Source organism: Papio anubis, chromosome 13 (assembly GCF_008728515.1).
Source record: "Papio anubis isolate 15944 chromosome 13, Panubis1.0, whole genome shotgun sequence".
Lineage (NCBI taxonomy): Eukaryota > Metazoa > Chordata > Mammalia > Primates > Cercopithecidae > Papio > Papio anubis.
In genome coordinates, this window is record NC_044988.1 from 5,358,817 (window position 1) to 5,380,810 (window position 21,994).

At 36.0% G+C, this 21,994-nt stretch overlaps 2 protein-coding genes across 2 annotated transcripts in view; one reads left to right on the forward strand and one right to left on the reverse strand.

The window, feature by feature from the left end:
* The window catches only part of CENPP (centromere protein P), a 270,783-nt gene that overhangs the window by 192,213 nt on the left and 56,576 nt on the right, over positions 1-21,994 (reverse strand). The window lies entirely within an intron of this gene.
* On the forward strand, positions 1,151-21,625 carry OGN (osteoglycin). Its single transcript, XM_021927704.2, has 7 exons — positions 1,151-1,351; positions 2,363-2,611; positions 4,667-4,760; positions 12,646-12,804; positions 15,477-15,679; positions 19,243-19,338; positions 19,743-21,625. Exons 2-7 carry the CDS (start codon positions 2,438-2,440, stop codon positions 19,911-19,913), a joined length of 897 nt encoding a protein of 298 aa, XP_021783396.1. The 5' UTR covers positions 1,151-1,351; positions 2,363-2,437; the 3' UTR covers positions 19,914-21,625.

Consider the following 21,994-nt stretch of genomic DNA (forward strand, 5'->3'; position numbering starts at 1 on the left):
TTTTATTAAATGAGTGAATGCTAATAACATTGTATTCACTGGTCATAACTTTTCAAGGAAAGTTGTTCCTCACAAAATAATTTTCTGTAGTACAAGGTATCAAAGTGTACCATTAATGAAACTATGAATCTCTAAGATTCTCTAAATTTGGACACATGGTATCTATCCAGCTTATTTGTCAATATCTTGTTAACCTGCCACACAATACAAAAGAAATCAATGTCTGTTGTTTCATTATTATATATTTGACAGTCTTTAAAAAGTTTTATTGTATCCTTGAAGTCATAAAACCAACAATTTATATCAACTCAAGCCAGACAATATCACAACTAAATTTAAGATAATTCACATTCAAATAAAAACGTCAGTATTCAAGTCTTAGTTTATTTAAGCTTTGATTTGAAAGGTTCTAAAACAATTCTGACTAGAAAAGAAAACAAATTGGTATTCTTTCATTTTCTATTTTAATAAAATATATATCCATATTTGTTAAATTTTTAGATTAAAGAAGAAAATGTTAATTTGATTGTTAAAAGCACCAAGGAGGAACTTTTTAAAAGTGACTCTTTAAAAACATCTTCAGAGTTGCTTGTATGGTATCTACAATGCCACTTTAACTTTTAAAAGCCAATTTCAATATTAAAGTAATTTTATAAAGTTTCTTTCATTCAGCAAACAAAAGTATCTTTTACTATCAACCTCAAAAACTATAAATTGAATTTACTTTTAAAAAGCTAATTTTTATGGGTCAGTTTTTCTTATATGTAACTAAAATAAAGGGGAGAAAAACCCCAAATGACAAAACTATAAAATAGTTTGTCTTAAAACTAATTTTTACACTGGAAATTTCTTGGCTATACATTAATTACGGTATTAGGGCAGTATTTTTAATTCTCATAAGATTAACAACATGGACTATGTTTTCATTTGGTGTTCTATTTCATTCAAAAAGCAGATGTTAAATCTCCTGGGAAAGCACCAAAATGAAAAGGAAGACTTTATATCATTTTCATAAACTAATATTCACCAAAACACGAATGTTTATTACACAGTAATAAAATGACACAAGTTTAGAGTCAATTAGTTGAAGCGGACTGAGTGTAGCAGTTACAACAAATATCTTAAGCACAGTTCTCTAGTACAACACACTGCATTTCACCCTAGAGAAAGAATGCTGGCAAAGATCTCTACCACATGGAAACTGTTCTTAAAGCTGCTGGGCCCTGAAATTTTACTCAGCAGTTTGAAATCAAGCCATAGCTTTTCTCATTCACCCTCCCACTTGGGGCTAATGCACAGACATGAACATCTATTGAGGAAAACCACAAAAAACTTCAAAACAGCTACAACGGTAGGCTTACTTTTCATATATTATTTTAAATATTGTTTGTTAAAGTGTGACTCAACTAACAGGCTTAAAAATGTAAAGGCCATCTCTGGTTTAAGTTTCAGTTACCTCAAACAATTAATTTTTAACAAGTACTTATGTATATCATCGCATAACTTTAACATCCACGCAGGCAAGAATAGGGTGCTGCAAAAGTCACAAATCCATTTTATTCTTCATTTTCAACCTCTGGATTTTTGACAAACTGGCATCTATAATGCAGCATCAGCAACTCTGAGTGATTCTGTTTGAAGTTACTTAAGAAAAAGTCTGAAATGTGCACCCACCAGAGAAAATCCATTGATGAGCCTAAAGGAATCTTTTCTATTACATTCCTCAAAGTTCTTTGATTAAAGTTCGGTATTTCCTCCAGCCTGCAATACTATTCTTTCAGTTTTCATAGTTTAAATTAAAAATACAATACTATTAACTAAAAATTGTGATCACCTATTAAAATTACAAAACCAAGAAAATTAAAAATGTATGGCTTTTCCTATATTCTGTACCACCTAAAGGTGTTAATGACTACTTTTCATAATGTTAAATTTAAGTTTTAAAACTTTTCTTGGAACTTGTTTCTGTTCATACCAATACAAATCAAGGGTTCTTATAAAGTAGCTAAGTTGAAATATGATATTTTTAACTCACATGAGACAGGATCTTGGGACTTCATTTTAACTATTTATACTACAGGTATCCTAAGAATATTTCAATTAAATATTAGTATGTCTGTTGAAGGCACTTAATTAAGAAACTTAAAATTATCAATCTTTCTTGAATTTCTGATAGAGAAGAAATAAAACTATTTTCCGAAACTATTTTTCAGAATGCTCACTGATATGTAAAAACTGCTGGCATCTAATTAAAGATCACTAAGGGTTAAATACTGTTCTCTGGCCCTTACTGCGCACACCCTGCCAAAACATCCTCTAAGCTTTTAAATATTGCTTCGATGGTCTGAATTTTTATTTCCAGGGAAAAAGAGAGTTTTGTCCCACAGTCAGCAGGCCACTAGTTTATTAACTTCCAGTCACCTTGATTTTTGCTAAAATGAAGACTCTGCAGTCTACACTTCTCCTGTTACTGTTTGTGCCTCTGATAAAGCCAGCACCACCAACTCAGCAGGACTCACGCATTATCTATGATTATGGAACAGATAATTTTGAAGAATCCATATTTAGCCAAGATTATGAGGATAAATACCTGGATGGAAAAAATATTAAGGTACTTTATTTCTACTCTAAATTTAGCTTCTAAAATACTGCCCATTTAAATGCATGTTTCTGTTTTTCCTGAATGTGTCTGATAAGGTAAGGGGAAGGGAAAATCACTTTAAATGATTCAAATGAATTAATAATAATTGTCCCTAAGATTATATTTTTAGAGTACGTATGCTTTTCAAATTAATAAATGGTACCTATGGTAACCAAACATTATCTATAGTAACCAAAAAATAAAACTTAAAGAAAACTAGACTTTAAGATGGTCTCTGACCAGTTGTAATTTATATATTAAGTAATATTACACAATGCCCTATATTTGCAACGTTGTGTTGCCTTCAAAAATAAATTAGCAGAAATGTGTATATGGAGAAATAAAGATGAATTATCAGCTTAAGGTTATTATTATAGAAAACAATTTTAAGAAAATAAATAAAAGAGTACTGGTTATTTTGATATCAATAGCATTCCACAATAATTTATATATGCCATGTACATACAGTACCAAAAACTGAAAACCTACTCGATATAGGACTTTCTTTTTAAATCAGTTTTAACAGTTTAGACCCTCTATCAATTTGTACCAAGTAACTGTAACTGTCATTGAGTTAACACTGCAGGGGTGACGTTATACCACATCATTCATTCCCCACCTTTATGGGCAAAGTAATTACTTGTGGTTTTCTTGACACACAGAAATGAATGCTGGATAAGGAAAAAGTTAATACAGCACATTAGTACCTGTTGCCCACTATGTATGACACATACACACATACACTGGAAAATGAGAAATTCAGCCAAATATATAACAATACTGATTGTTTCAGAAGTTCTTCTCCACTATAAATTGGATGATAAAGACTGTAACATTGACCAGTTACAACTGCTACTTTCTCTTTTCTTTTTTTGCAGGGGTACACGATGAGCAAATGTTAACACCACAGTTTCTTTCTTTCAGTTAATGCTTTTAATATGATAGCATTATTTTTGCCCATCACTAAGACACAAAGGATAGGTATTACTAATTATAGCTTCAAGTTACAGAAAAAAAAAAAGCCCATCATAACATAGGCTATTGGCTCACTTGGATGATTTGAATCTATTAAAAACACTTTGAAGATTCCCTGATCCCTAAAGAGTTTAGAGATGATTTTTCTCTCTGCTTCTTCTCTTTACAGGGCTTTAGAAGTTTCTTTATCTTACTATAAATGCAGGATTTAAGATGTTTGTGGAGTGGAGTAGAATCCAACAGGACTTGATGTGCAAACACAGAGTAGAGGGAAGAAGTTCAACCACCTCACAAATGGGAGAATGAAGGTGAAGGGCAGAGTCAGGAGTCAAGATGGAGACTAAAATGGAACATGCTTACAAAGGACAGAAAGAATAGGACACCACATAATACACTGTAATCCAATGGCAGAAAACGTACTCTCCAACAATAGGAAAGAGAGGATTTAAATTATATCTACTCCAATTTCCCCAGAATTAAAGGCCTACACCATTAGGTGTTAAGGGTAGGTAAGGTAAGCTGGAATAAAAGGGCTCCAAGAGCCAGGGCTTAATGGAGGGATATAGGTAATTAAAGGGTCACCCCAAGAAGAGACCTAAAGACCTTAATCAGTAGTTTATACTTGTGACATGGCTAGAGCTCTAGTCTTACTCAAAATGGTAGAATCTGAATGAGAAACTCAGTTCAGACAAGACCCTTGAGGAATAGTTTCACTTCAGAAAAACTTTCATTCCAATTCAGGGAATTCTCACCCAGCTTTCATTTGGAATTTCAGTAAGTTCAATATTTATTAAGCACTGAGTATAGCTACTGGAGATATAAAAACACCCAGTTCTTTTACTCAAGGAGCTCATAGTCTAGAATGAAAACAAGCTAAAAAATACTTACACTGTAATTTAATAAATGATAAAATGGAAATATATATGAAAGCCTAATGGAGCACAAAAGAAATGCCACTAATTGTAACTACCAGAAGGTGCCTGTGATCCCTCGGTTTACAGTAACACAGACTTAATCAAGCTAGGTAACAAACTTTTATTTTTCCAATAGGAAAAAGAAACTGTGATAATACCCAATGAGAAAAGTCTTCAATTACAAAAAGATGAGGCAATAACACCATTACCTCCCAGGAAAGAAAATGATGGTAAGTATCATCTAAATATTTTTCAAATGGATCCTTTATAAATAGCTATAATGGACTTTATTCCTTGTGGTAATCAAAAACTGACTCAAGATACAGTAAATACAAACAGTGGAATTTTGTTTCCAATGATAAAGTCAAACAAGTATACTGGGAGTGCACACCATTTGCCATCCCACATTATAAGTGACAAATGTGGAATGAGAACTTTTGAGAACAACCAAAGCTTAGCCTCCACAAAGTGTGGTTTCTGTCCATATAAAATCTATTCAAGAAATACTTAAACAAGGATTATTTGCCAAACACAATGTACAGCCTCAGTATACAGTAAATATAATTACTGCCTTTAAGAAACTCACAGAACAGAAACATACATATACATCAATAATTATCACGTACATTTCAATTACAACAACAGAAAACTTGTCATGAAATAACAAATTACAAGTCCTACTTAATAATTTCTGTGTATTGGTTTATTCTTACTCTATCATGGAACGTTATTTCACATGAAAACATGACAAAAACCACATATTAATTTCTATATTGCTACAATAAAATGAAAATGAACCATAACAGAAAATAAAGCTTAAAAAACGAGAAGTATGATAGTAAAAATAGATTTGAATAAATTTAAAGACATCCCAGGCTGGGCGTGGTGGCTCTCGCCTGTAATCCCAGTACTTTGGGAGGCTGAGGTGGGTGGATCACGAGGTCAGGAGTTCAAGACCAGTCTGGTCAAGATGGTGAGAACGCTGTCTCTACTAAAAATACAAAAAATTAGCCAGGCGTGGTGGCGGGTGCCTGTAATCCCAGCTACTCAGGAAGTTGAGGCAGAGAATTGCTTGAACCCGGGAGGCGGAGGTTGCGGGGAGTTAAGGTCGCGCCACTGTACTCCAGCCTGGGCGACAGAGCGAGACTCCGTCTCAAAAAAACAAAAAAACAAAACAAAACAAACAAAAAACAAAAGACAGCCCTTCTTCTTGGATAGAATGACTCAAAATCAAAAAGATGTCAGTTCTTTCTAAACTTATAAATGTTAAACAATCCAACTAAAATTACCAATATTTTTTTATAAAGCTGGAAAAACGGATTCTAGAATTCATATGGAACAACATATAACAAATAGCAAGGGAAACAGTGAACAATGACAAGTATGTGTAGGAATCAGATGTATTACACATTAAAATATATTATAAAACTCTATACTTTAAAAAGTGTGATACTGGTATATGAATAGACAAAAAGATCAATGAAATAGAATAGAAAGTCCAGAAACAGACAAAAATACACATGAAAATTGAGTACATACTAAAGGTACCAACCCAAATCACTGACGCAAAAATGGTCTTTTAAAAAAATGGTGCTGGGAGAAAAAGCCATTTGAAGAGAGGTACATTTAGATCCATACCTTACCCAAAAATAAACTCCAAATAGATTAGCAATCTGAATGTATAAAATGAAACCATACAAGTACTAGAAAATAATCTGGGTGCAGGGCACCTCAAAATCCAGAGACAACAATAGAAAAGAACAATAAATTTGACCCTACAAATACCTCTGACAAAGTCAAAGGCAACTAAAAACTGTGAAAGATATTTGCAACATATACTACAGATAAATAATATAACTAAAGAGCTAACAGATAATATAACTAAAAATAAAGAGCTAGTATCTCTAATTTATAAAGTACTCTTAAAAATCAAGGAAAAGAGATTAACCAAAAATCCACTGGAAAAATGACAATTCACGAGATAATTTGAACGATTTGACTCAAATAAATGTTCAATCTCACACAGAGACATACAAATTAAAATTACATTGAGATACCATTTTTAACCTACCTGATTGAAAAAACTGAAGTATGATAACACATTAATATATTCCATGAGCAAGGCTCTGGGGTAAGACACTCATACACGACAGCAGGAAGGCAAATCAGCACAATGCTTTTGGACAGGAACTTGGCAATATCCAACAAAATAAAAAATGCATTTACTTTTTGACATAAGAACCAACTTTGAGTGTTTGTTTTTGAGACAGAGTCTCACTCTCAGGCTAGTGTACAGCATCATGATCTTGGCTCACTGCAACCTCTGCCATTTGGGCTCAAGCAATTCTCCTGCCTCAGCCTCCCAAGTAGCTGAGATTACAGGCATGTGCATGCCAGGTTAATTTTTATATTTTTAGTAGAGACAGGTTTCACCATGTTGGTCAGGCTGATCTTGAACTCCTGACCTCAAGTGATCCTCCTGCCTCGGCCTCCCAAAGTGCTGGTATTACAGGCGTGAGCCACTGCGCCTGGCCAACTTTGAGAAATTTATCTTGATGATATACTCCAAAATAAAATACAAATGCAAAATCACTAAAGCATTGCATGCAACTGCAAAATATCAGAAATAATTTAACTGCCCAAACACTGAAGAGTAGTTGAATAAACAAGGGTAAATCCAACAGAAGAGAATACTATGCAGTTGTAAAAATGAATGAGGAAGATCTCTAAGAATTAACATGGAGTGATTTCCAGGATACACTATGTGAAAAAAAAAACAAAGTGCAAAAGAATATCTATAATATGCCGTCTTTCACGTAAGAAAGAAAAGGATATAAGAAAATATATATGTATCTGCTTATTTCTGTGAAAATAAATACAGGCTAAAAAGAAATTGGGGGAGAGGGGATGGCAGTTCTCTGCATATACACTTTTTAATGTAGATTTAATTTTTAGAACAATGCTGTTTCGTACAGTCAAAAAACCAAATACATATATAAATGAAATCAACAAGAATAAGGTAAAAAGAACCCAAATTGGAATACAAACATAAAAACATAAACTTAATTATATTTCAAATTAATAACACACCAAAGGAGGAAAAAACTCTAAGTAACTGTTAAACACAGTATTTTGCCTATATACCTTCAGGCTAAGGACAAAAAAGAACTACAAACAAATACGAAGCTCCAGTGAGTAGGTTTGCTATGCACAGTGTTACGACTTAGCAATATTGGAACTACTTAATGAGTGTGCCAGAACTAAGTAAATATATTGTAAATAATGAGAGCCAGGTTCCTCACTGTCAGGGAAACATTACAAATATGGAAAGGCAGAAGGCTAGAAAGAACGCTGTGGAGTTGGTTTGGAATAGAAGACACTAGTATTAACTCAGGGTTTGTATATATAAAGAGATACAGAAATATAGAAATGTATATCTGTTTATCTCTATGTGTGTATATGTATACACATTAGTATATGTTATATATATATGCATGTATATTGTATATGTTTATATCCATATATGTTGCATGTATGTGTATTATCTATGGAGAAAGAGACAAATAAACACACACATTTATTTCCTAGCTGTCTCTGCTGAAAGAGCCTAGAAGCAACATTGATCTCAATGGCAATGAGCACACTCAGCACCTACATCTTGGTTTCTAATACCATTCTCCACTAAAAGACACCAATGGTGGCCAGGTGTGATAGCTCATGCCTGTAATATCAGCACTTTGGGAGGCTGAGGCAGGTGGATCACCTGAAGTCAGGAGTTTGAGACAAGCCTGGCCAACATGGTGAAACCCTGTCTCTACTAAAAATACAAAAAAAAAAAAAAAAAAAAAAAAATTAGCTGGGCATGGTGGCACATGTCTGTAATCTCAGCTACTTGGGAGGCTGAGGTAGGAGCAACACTTGAACTCAAGACGCAGAGCTGCAGTGAGACGAGATTGCGCCATTGCACTCTAGCCTGGGTGACAGAGCAAAACTCTGTCTCAAAAACAAATGAACGAACCAAAAAAACCCCCAATGCTTTCTGAAGAGATAGCTAATTTCAGGGTTGGGCAGGAAAAATGCAAGGTTAGTTTGGGACATCTTGCTATGTTAGAAAATAAGGAAGTTCTCAAAGAATAATGGGGGAATTTTTTTTTTTTTTTTTTTTTTTTTTTGAGACAGGGTCTTGCTCTGTTACCCAGGCTGAAGTACAGTGGCATGATTATGGCTCACTGCAGTCTTGACCTCCCGGGCTCCAGCAATCCTCTTGCCTCAGCCTCCCAAGTAGCTGGGACTACAGGCACATGCCACCACACCTGGCTCATTTTTGTATTTTTTGTAGAGATGAGGTTTCACCATGTTGCCCAGGTTGGTCTCAAACTCCTCGACGCAAATGATCCGCCCGCCTTGGCCTCCAAAAGTGCCGAGATTACACACGTGAGACACTGCACCCAGCCCCCCGACAAAATGTTTTTAAATCCATCAAAACATATGAAAGAAATAGATATAAAAGATGTTTATGGGAAGGCCAAGGCGAGAGGACTACTTGACCTCAGGAGTTTGAGACCAGCTTGGGCAACATAGTGACACCATGTCTCTACAAAAATTTTAACCAAGAAAAAGCCAGGTGTGGTGGCACAAACCTGTAGTCCCAGTTACTTGAGAGGCTGAGGCAGGAGGATCACTTGAGCCCAGGAGGTCAAGGTTTGCAGTGCACCATGATCATGCAACTGTATTCCACCCTGGGTGACTGCGTGAGATCTTGTCTCAAAAAAAAAAAAAAGTATGTAAGATCTGTACACTGAAATCTAGACAATGCTAAGAGAAATTAAGGAAGACCTACATATGAGGAGAAATGTATTATGTTCGAGGTCTGGAAGACTCAATATCATTAAGATGTCAGTTTTCTCCAAATTTAGAAATTCAACACAATCCCAATCAAAATCCTAATAGGTTTTTTTGTTTGTTTAATTAACAAACTGATTCTAAAATATATATAAAAATATAAAGGACCTAGAATAGTCTAAACTACATTGAAGAAGAAGAAAGTTGCAGGATTTATACTAACAAGACTATTATAAAGGTACAGGAATCAAGACACTGCAGTATTGGCATAAAAATGTTAAAGTGGATCAATAGAACAAAATAGAATCCAGAAACAGGCTAGCATGAAGTAACTAACTAGTTCTTGACAATGTGACAACACAATTCAATGGGGAAAGAATAATCTTTTTCAAAAATGGTGCTGAAAGAACCAGACAACTGTAGGAAAATGTTTCAAAAAAGAATCTTAACCCTTCCTGGCACCATATACAAAAATTAGCCCAAAGTATACCCCATACCTAAAGCTAAAGATCTTAAGCTATACAACTTCTAGAATAAAATAAAGTGTCAAATCTTGGTGGTCGGCAAACATTTCCTAAATACAACACAGAAACCATGAATTATAGAGGAACCAATTGTTCTTCATTGAAATTTAAAATGTTTCATTTCCAAAAGGAAAACCAGTAAGAGGAAAAAAAAAAAGACAAGTCATCAAAGAAAATATAGGGATGCCAAATAAGGACATGAAAAGATGTTAACACCATTAGTTATCAGAGAATGCAAATTAAAACACAATGAGATACTATAACATGCCCTACATTTCAATTGCTAAAATTAAAAAGACTGACCATACCAAATTTTGGCAAGGATGTGGAGCAGCTGGAACTCTCATATGCTGCTGGTAGGAATGTAAAATGGCACAGTCCTTTGGAAAATAATTTGACACTTTCTTCAAAAGATAAAACATACATTTATAATAAGACCCAGTCATTCCACTCCTTAGGTACTTACCCAAGAGAAATGAAAGCATGAAGTCCACACAAACTTACACATAAATTTCTTTGAAATAGTGAAAACCTGGAAACAACCCAATGTCCATAGGAAATGACCATGTAAATTGTATATACTGAGACAATTGAATACTACTGAGTAATAAAGAAGAATGAACTACTGATACAGATTGAAACTCAAAATAATAATGCAGAGTGAAAGAAGCCAGAAAAGCGAGTAGATACTACATGATTCTTTTACTATAAAATTCTCTTAAATGCAAACTAATGTATACTGACCAAAAGCAGGTCAGTCATTGTTCGAGGATAAGAGTGGGAGGGAGAGATTACCAAAGGGCAGGAGAAAACTTTTTGGAGTGACAGTTATGTTAATTAACTCACTTGCAGTGAAGGTTTCATGGGGGTATACATATGTAAAAATTGTATATTTTGTACAATTTAAATACATGCAATCAATTGTAAGTCAACTAACCACAAAAAGCTGTAGCAGGAAAAAAAGCTTGAAAGGGCACTCACTGCCTAATCTGTGATGATTTGATTATTAAAATAAACATGGATTATGACTCATGGGACACAATTCATGTTGATATGAAAATATCAATTAAAATTTCAAAAAATAGGCTGGGCGTGGTGGCGCACACCTGTAATCCTAGCACTTTGGGAGGCTGAGGCGGGTAGATTACCTGAGGTCAGGAGTTCGAAACCAGCCTGGCCAACATGGTGAAACCCAGTCTCTACTAAAAATACAAAAAAATTAGCTGGGCATGGTGGCACATGCCTGTAATCCCAGATACTTGGGAGGCTAAGGCAGAACTGCTTGAACCCAGGAGGCGGAGACTGCAGTGAGCCAAGATCACGCCACTGCACTCCAGCCTGGGTGATGGAGCAAGACTTCGTCTCAGAAAAAAATAAAAAAAATCAAAAAATAAAATTTGGCATGTTTATTTAATATATTTAAAATATATCAAAATAGGTCAGGTGTGGTGGCTCACGTCTGTAATCCTAGCACTTTGGGAGACAGAGGCAGGCAGATCACTTGAGGTAATGTTTGAGACCAGCCTGGTCAACATGGTGAAAACTTGTCTATATTAAAAATTCAAAAAACTAAAAAAAATAGCCATGTGTGGTGGCATACGCCAGTAATCCCAGCTACTCAGGAGCTGAGGCAGAAGAATCGCTTGAACTGGGGAGGTGGAGGTTGCAGTGAGCCAAGATCACACCACTACACTCCAGCCTGAGCAACAGGGCAAGACTCTGTCTCAAAAATATGTAAGTAAATAAATAATAAAATATATCAAAATATATAAAACAAGTTCATATTGATATAAAAAAATAAGGAGAGAGTGCCAACTAACAAATATAGAAGGAATGATGGAATCAGACAATCACTATTTGGTTACTCACAAATGATTCAGGTAAGAATCATCAATGGATGCTAAAACTAGCATATGAAAGTACAATGTCACACTAGACATTTAGATTCTCAAAGTACTTCTCCAGAATTACTTATTAGTTATGAAGTGAAAAAATATTAACTTTACTCAGTGAGCAACATGGCACACACTACTTGAAACAAGTGACCAAAGATATTATCAGGAATGGGATAAACAGATATCATGTGCTTTTGGACACACAGCACTGAGGATCCATGGTACTCCTGCCAAAAATGAGAAACCTCTGTCAACTGAAAGGCATTCTGCAGAATAAATGCCCTGAAAAATAAAACTAAAGAAAAAAAAAAAGCTCTACACTTTTCAAAAACAGAAAAAGGTATAAAAAACAAAGATTAAGAAATGTTCCAAGAGGCATGACAAGTAAATGTAATAAATGACTTGGGGTGCTAAGGGATCCAAACAGTGCCTACGATTACTCTAATTTTCAAGTTAATGGTTTCCTTATTTAACTAGTGGTTACTAAAATCTAGCTACTGTCACCAGTCTGAAATATGTTTCTCACACATCAAACTTAATGAATCAAGCTTATGTTTACCTCAACTCCCACTTTGTAAATTTTTTTGGTTTTCAAATAAGGAAATGTAACTGTCAATCAATTCAACAATTAAGCAATTACCAGTAAAACAAAATAAAAAGAGATTCTCAAACAATATTCTGGTGAATTATCAAGACAACATAAGTAACGAGTTACCATGACTATCTTTCTTATGATTCTGTAAAACATCTCTTCCAATTAGTAATAGCATTCATAATAGCAATAATTTTACTACTAGAGGCGAAATACTTTCTAACTGTTGTTCATATTTTTATGATTTTATTTCCCAATTTAGAAATGCCTACATGTCTGCTGTGTGTTTGTTTAAGTGGCTCTGTATACTGTGAAGAAGTTGACATTGATACTGTACCACCCTTGCCAAAGGAATCAGCCTATCTTTACGCACGATTCAACAAAATTAAAAAGCTGACTGCCAAAGATTTTGCAGACATACGTAAGTTAAACTGAAATATGATTATTAGTATTTAACTCATATAAATACAAGTTTCTATATAGTTGCTGCCTATCACACATAGGTTTGTCACTTGGAGTATATAAATATCAAACATGTTTCACAAAAGTCCATTCATTTGTTGGTGAATCATCTTTCCACTTAGACCCTGTGATCTTTGTTTACTGGTGACCTCACTGTCTATGATGACAGCCCATCTAACACATGGGCAACTATATCTTCTCAACTCCAATACTTCAAGATCCCTTGCTTCTGACACTGAGCAACACCAATATAACTGGGATGCTTTTCCAACCACAATGTTTTATTTTCTACCTGCACTAAAAAAACACAGAAACCGCTTTTTCTTACTTTAATGGTTCTTAAACCTAGCTGCATATTAAAAATATCTTGGGAAGTGTTTTGTTTGTTTTTTTTCTTGCCCCACCCCGAGATGGAGTCTTGCTCTGTCACCCAGGCTGGAGTGCAGTGGCGTGATCTTGGCTCACTGCAACCTCTGTCTCCCAGGTTTAAGTGGTTCTCCTGTCTCAGTCTCTCGAGTAGCTGAGATGCGTGCCACCACACCTGGCTAATATTTGTATTTTTAGTAGACATGGGGTTTCACCATGTTGGCCAGGCTGGTCTCGAACTCCTGATTTTGTGATCCACCCGCCTAGGCCTCCCAAAGTGCTGGGATTACAGGCATAAGCCACTGCGCCCGGCAGGGAAGTATTTTTTAAATACTGATACTAAGTCCTACTTCCCAGGGGTTGTAATTCAGATCTGGGGTAGGGCCCAGGCAACATCATTAAAAACAAACTCCTTGGATGATTCTAATATGGAAATAGTGTTGAGAACAGTGGAATTTAATTCCTTACCAGGTCATTATCAATCTTGAACTTCTAGCAAACCTTAACTCAATTAGAGTGTTGCCATAAGCACACCAGGATGCTCCATTTCTGCAGCACCAAATCCCAGTCCTAGATCACTAATTTCTTGTCAGTTTTCTAGACTCCTAATATCGTCGTCAAGAGTTCTGAAAAAAATCACACCAAGAAATGCATACTGGCCCCACTACACATTTATGAGATTAACCATAACCAGAGTCATGCTGCCGCTGATAGCTCCCGAATGTGGACTGAAGTACAGTTGATCCTCGTTATTTGTGGATTCTGTATTTGTGAATACCCACTTGCTAAAATTTATTTATAATCCCAAAATTAATACACATGGTGCTTTCATGGTCATTCTCAGACACGCTCAGAGTGGCAAAAAATTTGAATTACTTGACATGCACATTCCCATCTGAGGCTGAACAAGGTAACACTGTCTTCTGTTCTGGTTTTCATACTGTAAATAAATGTTCCGGTTTTCATACTGAAAATAAATAGACTGTTCACAGTCTATTTAATGACATGTTTTTCACATTTTTGTGCTTTGTGTTTATGATTTTGCTGTTTATTGAGTTTTGTTTTTTTGGGAGGCGTTTTTGTTTGAGACAGGGTCTCGCTCTGTCGCCCAGGCTGGAGTGCAGGGGTGTGATCTCGACTCACTGCAGCCTCTGCCTCCTGGGTTCAAGGGATTCTTGTCCCTCAGCCTCCCGAGTAGCTGAGACTACAGGCATATGCCACCAAACCTGGCTAATTTTTTTATTGTACTTTTAATAGAGATGAGGTTGTGCTATGTTTGCCAGGCTGGCCTCGAACTCCTGACCTCAAGTGATCCGCCCACCTTGGCCTCCCAAAGTGCTGGGATTACAGGCATAAGCCACCGCACCTGGCCTGATTTTGCTGTTTAACATGACCCAACACATGGTGCCGAAGTGACGTCTAACATCCCCAAGCACAAAAAGGCTGTAACATGCCTACAGGGAAAATATGTTAGATAAGGTTTATTCAGGCATATTGAGTTACACTGCAATATTAATGATTCAACAATATATATTAAGCCAAGGGTCCTTAAGCAAAAACACAAAAAGTTATGTACTAATTAGTTGATGGAAATGTGTGACCAGAGGCTCACAGGAACATAACCCTGTATTTCTCCTAGGAATAATGGTTCAGTATTTACACATTCAGCACTTGTGGTAATTGTATAGAACACGATTCCTGTGAATAAGAAACATATTGTATTTCCTAATTATCCCAGATATAAGTGATGCACACGCAAGTACGTACACACACACACACACACACACACACACACACTGAATTTCTCTCTCAATCTGTGTCACTTTAACAAATCAGGGAACATCTTTGTCTTTGTTGTTGTTAAGCGATAAGGCATAGAGAGATTAAGATTAAGATAACATACTCAGAATCACAATGCAACATGCCAGCAAAAAAATCAAAAAATATTACATGATTCCAATCAAATGTAATGCTTACTTTCCATTATTTGAAATAAGAATTTCTTTCAAACTGCCTGACCATCCCGAGGAATTTGAACAGAGAAAGATGAAAAGACTCGATTAACTTTAAGATCACTTTCAAACCTGAGATTCTAGGACTCCAGTCAGAAAGGGCATCAATTTCAGGCACAAAGAGGTGTTCAGTGATCTACCAGGCACTAAAAATGAAAGATGCTTGAGTGATCTGTTAAACAAATGCTTTTCTTCAGTCCATACAATAAGAATTTTAGTTATTTAGTTGTTTTTTGTATATTTTTCCCTCTAGCTAACTTAAGACGACTCGATTTTACGGGAAATTTGATAGAAGATATAGAAGACGGTACTTTTTCAAAACTTTCTCTGTTAGAAGAACTTTCACTTGCTGAAAATCAACTACTAAAACTTCCAGTTCTTCCTCCCAAACTCACTTTATTTAATGCAAAATACAACAAAATCAAGAGTAGGGGAATCAAAGCAAATGCATTCAAAGTAAGTATCTTATAGTAAAACTAAGCATAGTATGAGTGACAATATGATAGATAAAAGAGAAACTTTGGTCTAGAATTGTATTTTGATTACACTTAAAAACTATTTTGATTTAATAAATGAAGACATTATTTACATAATAAATAACCATCCTATTAGGCTCATTCAGCCTAGCTTATACCCATAGCTCAGCTAAAATATATAACCTTTATTTTATTTCATGGGACTATTTTGTTTCTCATTTTTTCACTTGTTCACACAGCAAATATTTATTTAGACAGACATGGTTGGCCCCCTCATGGCACTTACAGTCTACAAAAGCTCAAAATGGGACATTCCTGTGTTTCCTTTTCCTCACAATGTCAGCAAATTATAAATACCAGAAAAAAATAAAGATCCAAAAGTAAATACTGAATTTAACTTTTAATATTTAAAAATATTAGACTATGAAATTCCATAGGGAGATTTTCCTTTGAATTTCATGATACCATGTAATACAAAATTTTTGATGTAGTAAGAATTAAATACATTTCTTAATTTAACAATTCAAGGAAATATTATGTAGGAAAAAGGTAAGGTAATCTATTTTGGTTTAGGTAGACAATTTGTCTCAAAATGCATGGTCTACAGAAGTAATCACTTTAGCCCAGGATTTCCACAGCTCTGATGTAATCATTCCCCAGATAAAATGATGATCATGCCACTCCTGGTAACAGACATAACCTCATTCAAAAGGCAAGGTTTCTTGTTTCTAAAGGTAACCTCGGAAAGGACCTAAAACTATCAAATATTCATTATCATAAAGTATATGATAATCACACACAAGTAAATTCTGTCAAAAATGTACAATCTGTTAGAAAGTGTAGAAATAGTCCATTTTTTCATTTTTCATTACAATTAAGGTATCTTTTATCAACTTTAAGGGACATTTTAAAGTTACATCAGAGTTCATCTGATGTTTCTTATAAGGAACTCAGAAGTTAAGGGACTCTTAGGGTACTTTTTAAAAGCAGAAACACCTTTTTTTTTTTTTGAGATGGAGTCTTGCTCTGTCGCCCAGGCTGGAGTGCAGTGGCGCGATCTTGGCTTACTGCAACCTCCGCCTCCCAGGTTTGAGCAATTCTCCTGCTTCAGTCTCCCAAGTAGCTGGGACTACAGGCAGGCACCACCACGCCCGGCTAATTTTTGTACTTTTAGTAGAGATGGGAGTTGGGCCAGGCTGGTCTCAAACTCCTGACCTCAGGTGATCCGCCCACCTCGGCCTCCCAAAGTGCTAGGATTACAGGCATGAGCCACCGTGCCTGGTCTTTTTTTGTTTTAAAGTTGTAATTTGAAAATATTAATTTGAGTTGGTCACTCTTTGAATAACAGACATGTTAAAAACCTATAAAAGCTGATCAGGCAAGGTTCAATGACTCACGCCTGTAATCCCAGCACTTTAGGAGGCTGAGGAAGGCGGATCACTTGAGGTCAGGAGTTCAGGACCAGCCTGGCCAACATGGTGAAACTCTGTCTCTACTAAAAATACAAAAATTACCTAGGCATGGTGGTGGGCACCTGTAATCCCAGCTACTTGGGAGGCTGAGGCACGAGAATCGCTTGAACCTGGGAGGCAGAGGTTGCAGTGAGCTGCTGAGATTGCACCACTGCACTCCAGCCTGGGCCACAAAGCAAGACTCAGTCTCAAAAAAAAAAAAAAAAAAAAGAAAAGGAGTTGATCAACATTTCACAAAAAGAACGTTTGAATATTCTGGGCTTTACACAGGAATTACAGAAGGGATTTATGACAAGTTGGTATGAAAATAATATACTTGGCCAGGCACAGTGGCTCATACCTGTAATCCTAGCACTTTGGGTGGCTGAGGCGGGCGGACTGCCTGAGCTCAGGAGTTCGAGACCAGCCTGAGCAACATGGTGAAACTCTGTCTCTACTAAAATACAAAAAATTAGCCGGGTGTGGTGGTGGGCACCTGTAGTCCCAGCTTCTTGGGAGGCTAAAGCAGGAGAATTGCTTGAACCTGGGAGGCGGAGGTTGCAGTGAGCCGAGATCATGCCACTGCACTACAGCCTGGGCAATACAGCGAGACTCCATCTCTAAAAAAAAAAGAAAAGAAAATAATAAACTCAGCTGCCCTGTAGTTTTGTTTAATGTCCTAGGCTGCTACAGTCACTAGTAGAATTAGGTTATTCTAACTCACGTAAATGAGACTCACTGGGAAGACCAGAGCTTGATGCCCATATGGTGGAAGGGTAGGATGCTTAAGAAAGTATTAAAATAGCAACACAGAAAAGAATTAGCAAAATCTAGCACAGGATGCATATTGAAGATAAGGTAAAAGAGTAATATCAGGGGAAATTACAATTATACACAATAATGGGTTACTGATCATGAAGAATAATCCAATATTAAGCCCTTAGGGAAAAAAACCTGCATCAAGCTGTTTACTAAACTGCTTTGGGAAACGTCTTGCTAAGCACACACTCTTTTTTTTCTTTCTTGAGATGGAGTCTCGTTCTGTGGCCCAGGCTGGAGTGCAGGGGCACAATCTCAGCTCACTGCAACCTCCACCCCCTGGGTTCAAGCAATTCTCCTGCCTCGCTTAGGCTCTCTAGTAGCTGGGATTACAGGCATGCACTACCACACCTGCTTAATTTTTGTATTTTTAGTAGAAATGGGGTTTCGCCATGTTGGCCAGGTTGGTCTCGAACTCCTGACTTCAAGTGATCCGCCCGCATTGGCCTCCCAAAAATTGGGATTACGGGCATGGACCACCACACCTGGCTAAGCACACACATTTCTTTTTGTTTTTGTTTTTGAGACAGGGTCTCACTCTGTCGCCCAGGCTGGAGTGCAGTGGTGCGATCTGGGCTCACTGCAAGCTCCACCTCCCGGGTTCACACCATTCTCCTGCCTCAGCCTCCCTAGGAGCTGGGACTACAGGCGCCTGCCACCACGTCTGGCTAATTTAAAAATTTTTTTTAGGCTGGGCGCAGTGGCTTATGCCTGTAATCCCAGCACTTTGGGAGGCTGAGGCAGGCAGATCACAAGGTCAGGAGATCGAGACCATCGTGGCTAACAAGGTGAAACTCCGTCTCTACTAAAAAAATACAAGCACACACATTTCTAAGGAGTAACCACTTAGCTAGAAATTGGTGGAACTGAGATGGGAAACTCCAGAGGTACAGGAGAGGGTACGGCAGCACTAGGGTCAAAATTCAATCCCACGTAGGGACTCACCTCATTAGCTCCTATCAAGACAAACCCAAAGAGTACCAGAAGTTGGCATTAGAGCTGGATATTCAGAGATCAGATGAATGGACAGAAAGGTGGGGTATGTGGCAGAGCTCCACTGGCCATCATAAAGGATCAAAATACACTACACGTGAAGCCAGAAAAAAACCCAAACAAGAAACTACCATATGAACAATTGATACAACTGATGTATTTATATCAATATGCAAGTCTGTATATATAATCACATATTCATATGCACATACATATTGCTTGAATCCTATGAAAGAATGTACAGAACCTCAATAACACTCACATGAAATTTTCCTTATAGAAACTGAATAACCTCACTTTCCTCTACTTGGACCATAATGCCCTGGAATCCGTGCCTCTTAATTTACCAGAAAGTCTACGTGTAATTCACCTTCAGGTATGATGGTTCCTTTCACAATATCTGACTCTAATTACCTATGAGTCAAAATCCTGTGACTCATTGGGAACCTCACTTATTCACATACAAAGTTTGGTTAGATCACTGTAGTGGTGTGATAGCTGAATGCCTGCCTATCAAAAAGACTAGGCTCATGAAATTTCTTCCCAGAAGTCCAGATTCCATCCAGAGCATAACAAGTAGACCCGCACAGTAGGTGTGAAGTCTGCTCTTGATTGTATTTGTCTCCAGGTGTACATTTGAGTATTTCCTAATTAATCTGACACAAGGGTTTGAAGTGAGGGGGCACTCACACCTCTGACTTAGGTTTCCTTTACCCATTATATAGCATATGAAAGGTTGATTTCAGATTTCTGAATAATTTTTTCCTCTTTTTTTTTCAGTTTAACAACATAGCTTCAATTACAGATGACACATTCTGCAAGGCTAATGACACCAGTTACATCCGGGACCGCATTGAAGAGATACGCCTGGAGGGCAATCCAGTTGTCCTGGGAAAGCATCCAAACAGTTTCATTTGCTTAAAAAGATTACCAATAGGGTCATACTTTTAACCTCTATCAGTACAACATATAAACTAAAGTACACATACATTTATAGTCTGTCTCAACAATGTGTAAAGGAACTTAAGTATTGGTTTAATATTAACTTTGTATCCCATTTAGAAGGAATTTGATATTTTAAGCAAGGATGTTAAAACTCTTACATATAAGTAAAAAGTAAGACTGAATGTCTATGTTCAAAACAAAGTAATATGAAAATATTTAAACAGCATTACAAAATCCTAGTTTATACTAGACTACCATTTAAAAATCATGTTTTTATATAAATGCCCAAATTTGAGATGCATTATTCCTATTACTAATGATGTAAGTAAGAGGATAAATCCAAGAAACTTTCAACTCTTTGCCTTTCCTGGCCTTTACTGGATCCCAAAAGCATTTAAGGTACGTGTTCCAGAAACTTTGAAAAGCTAAATGTTTCCCATGATCACTCATTCTTCTTTTATGATTCATACATTATTCCTTATAAAGTAAGAACTCTGTTTTCCTCCTATCAAGGCAGCTATTTTATTAAATTTTCACTTAGTCTGAGAAATAGGGGATAGTCTCATATTTAGGAAAACTTTCCAAATAAAATAAACGTTATTCTCTGATAAAAAGCTAATACAGAAATGTTCAAGTTATTTTACTTTCTGGTCACACAGTTAATGTCTTCAGTAAAATATTTTCTCTATCTAAATATTAACATTCTAAGTCTACCAAAAAAAAGTTTTAAAGTCAAGCAGGCCAAAACCAATATGCTTATAAGAAATAACGAAAAGTTCATCCATTTCCGAGAGGGTAACCATAAAGTTCTCTATGGCAAAGTCTTTCAAATATGAGATAACTGTAAAATATTTTCCTTTTATACTATAGAAATGAGAATCTCATCAATAAATTAGTTCAAACATAAGATGAAAACAGAACGTTCTGTGGTGGTAGTGCACACTACCTTCCCACCCATACACATCCACGTTCACTGTAACAAAGTGAATATTCACAATAAAGCTTCTGAGTAACTTTCTGATTACTCATGATAAACTAATTACTCATGATAAACCTAAGTCAGATAAACTGATATGACTAACTGCAAGAGTCAAGTATTCTATCTGAGAGTAATAGTTTATGATGACTCAGTGCTGCCAGAGTAAAGTTTCTAAAATAACATTCCTCTCGCTTGTTCCCCACTAAAAGTATTAGTCTACACATTGCACTGAAGTTAAACACAAAATTATCAGTGTTTTAGAAATATGAGTCTGGACTGTGTAAATAAAAGTACAAACATTATTTCCATCATAAAGTAAGTATTGAAATCAAGTTGTCTCTGTGTGCTATTCCCAGAATACATACTTATTCCTATTTTTAAGCATTTGCTTCTGTTTTTTCCCCCTACCTAGAATGTCAGATGTTTTTCTATTATCTCCCCATTTGTCAGTTCACCTGAAGATAACATTTTTCATTAAAGCATCTGAGATCTAAGACTACAATTATTATTCTAACAATGATTATTAGCTTGTTCACTTATTTTGATAACTAATGATCATAACTATTATACTACTTTCTCATTATTTTGTGTGCATGCCTCATTTCCCTGTGACTTAAACCTCACTGAGAGCGCAAAATGCAGCTTCATACTTTATACTTTCAATTGCCTAGCCCGATAGTGAGCACATTTGAATTGAATATACAATAAATATTGCAAAATAAAATCCATCTAAATAGAAGGGTTCTGTTTTATTTGGAAAAATTGAATCTTTAAACTGTCATAATATTGAATGTCATCTTTCTAGTTTTCAGAAAAATAATGTATTCTTATATTATTTTTATGATAAAACTTATGGAACAAAACACCATAAAATAACTCTCAGATTAAGAAAAAATTCAAAAGTCAGTAGTTTTAGATAAGATGATGATAAGTGAGAAAGAGCATTGGTAAAAGGTATGAATTCTAGAATTAAAGAAATAATTTGGGGATTTCTAGATAAGAGGATATGAACATGCATACCTTACACCTTCATATACACAACCTTAAATCACAAATAAAACAAAATAAACAATACAAATTATACCACCAAGATCCAGAAGATATCAGA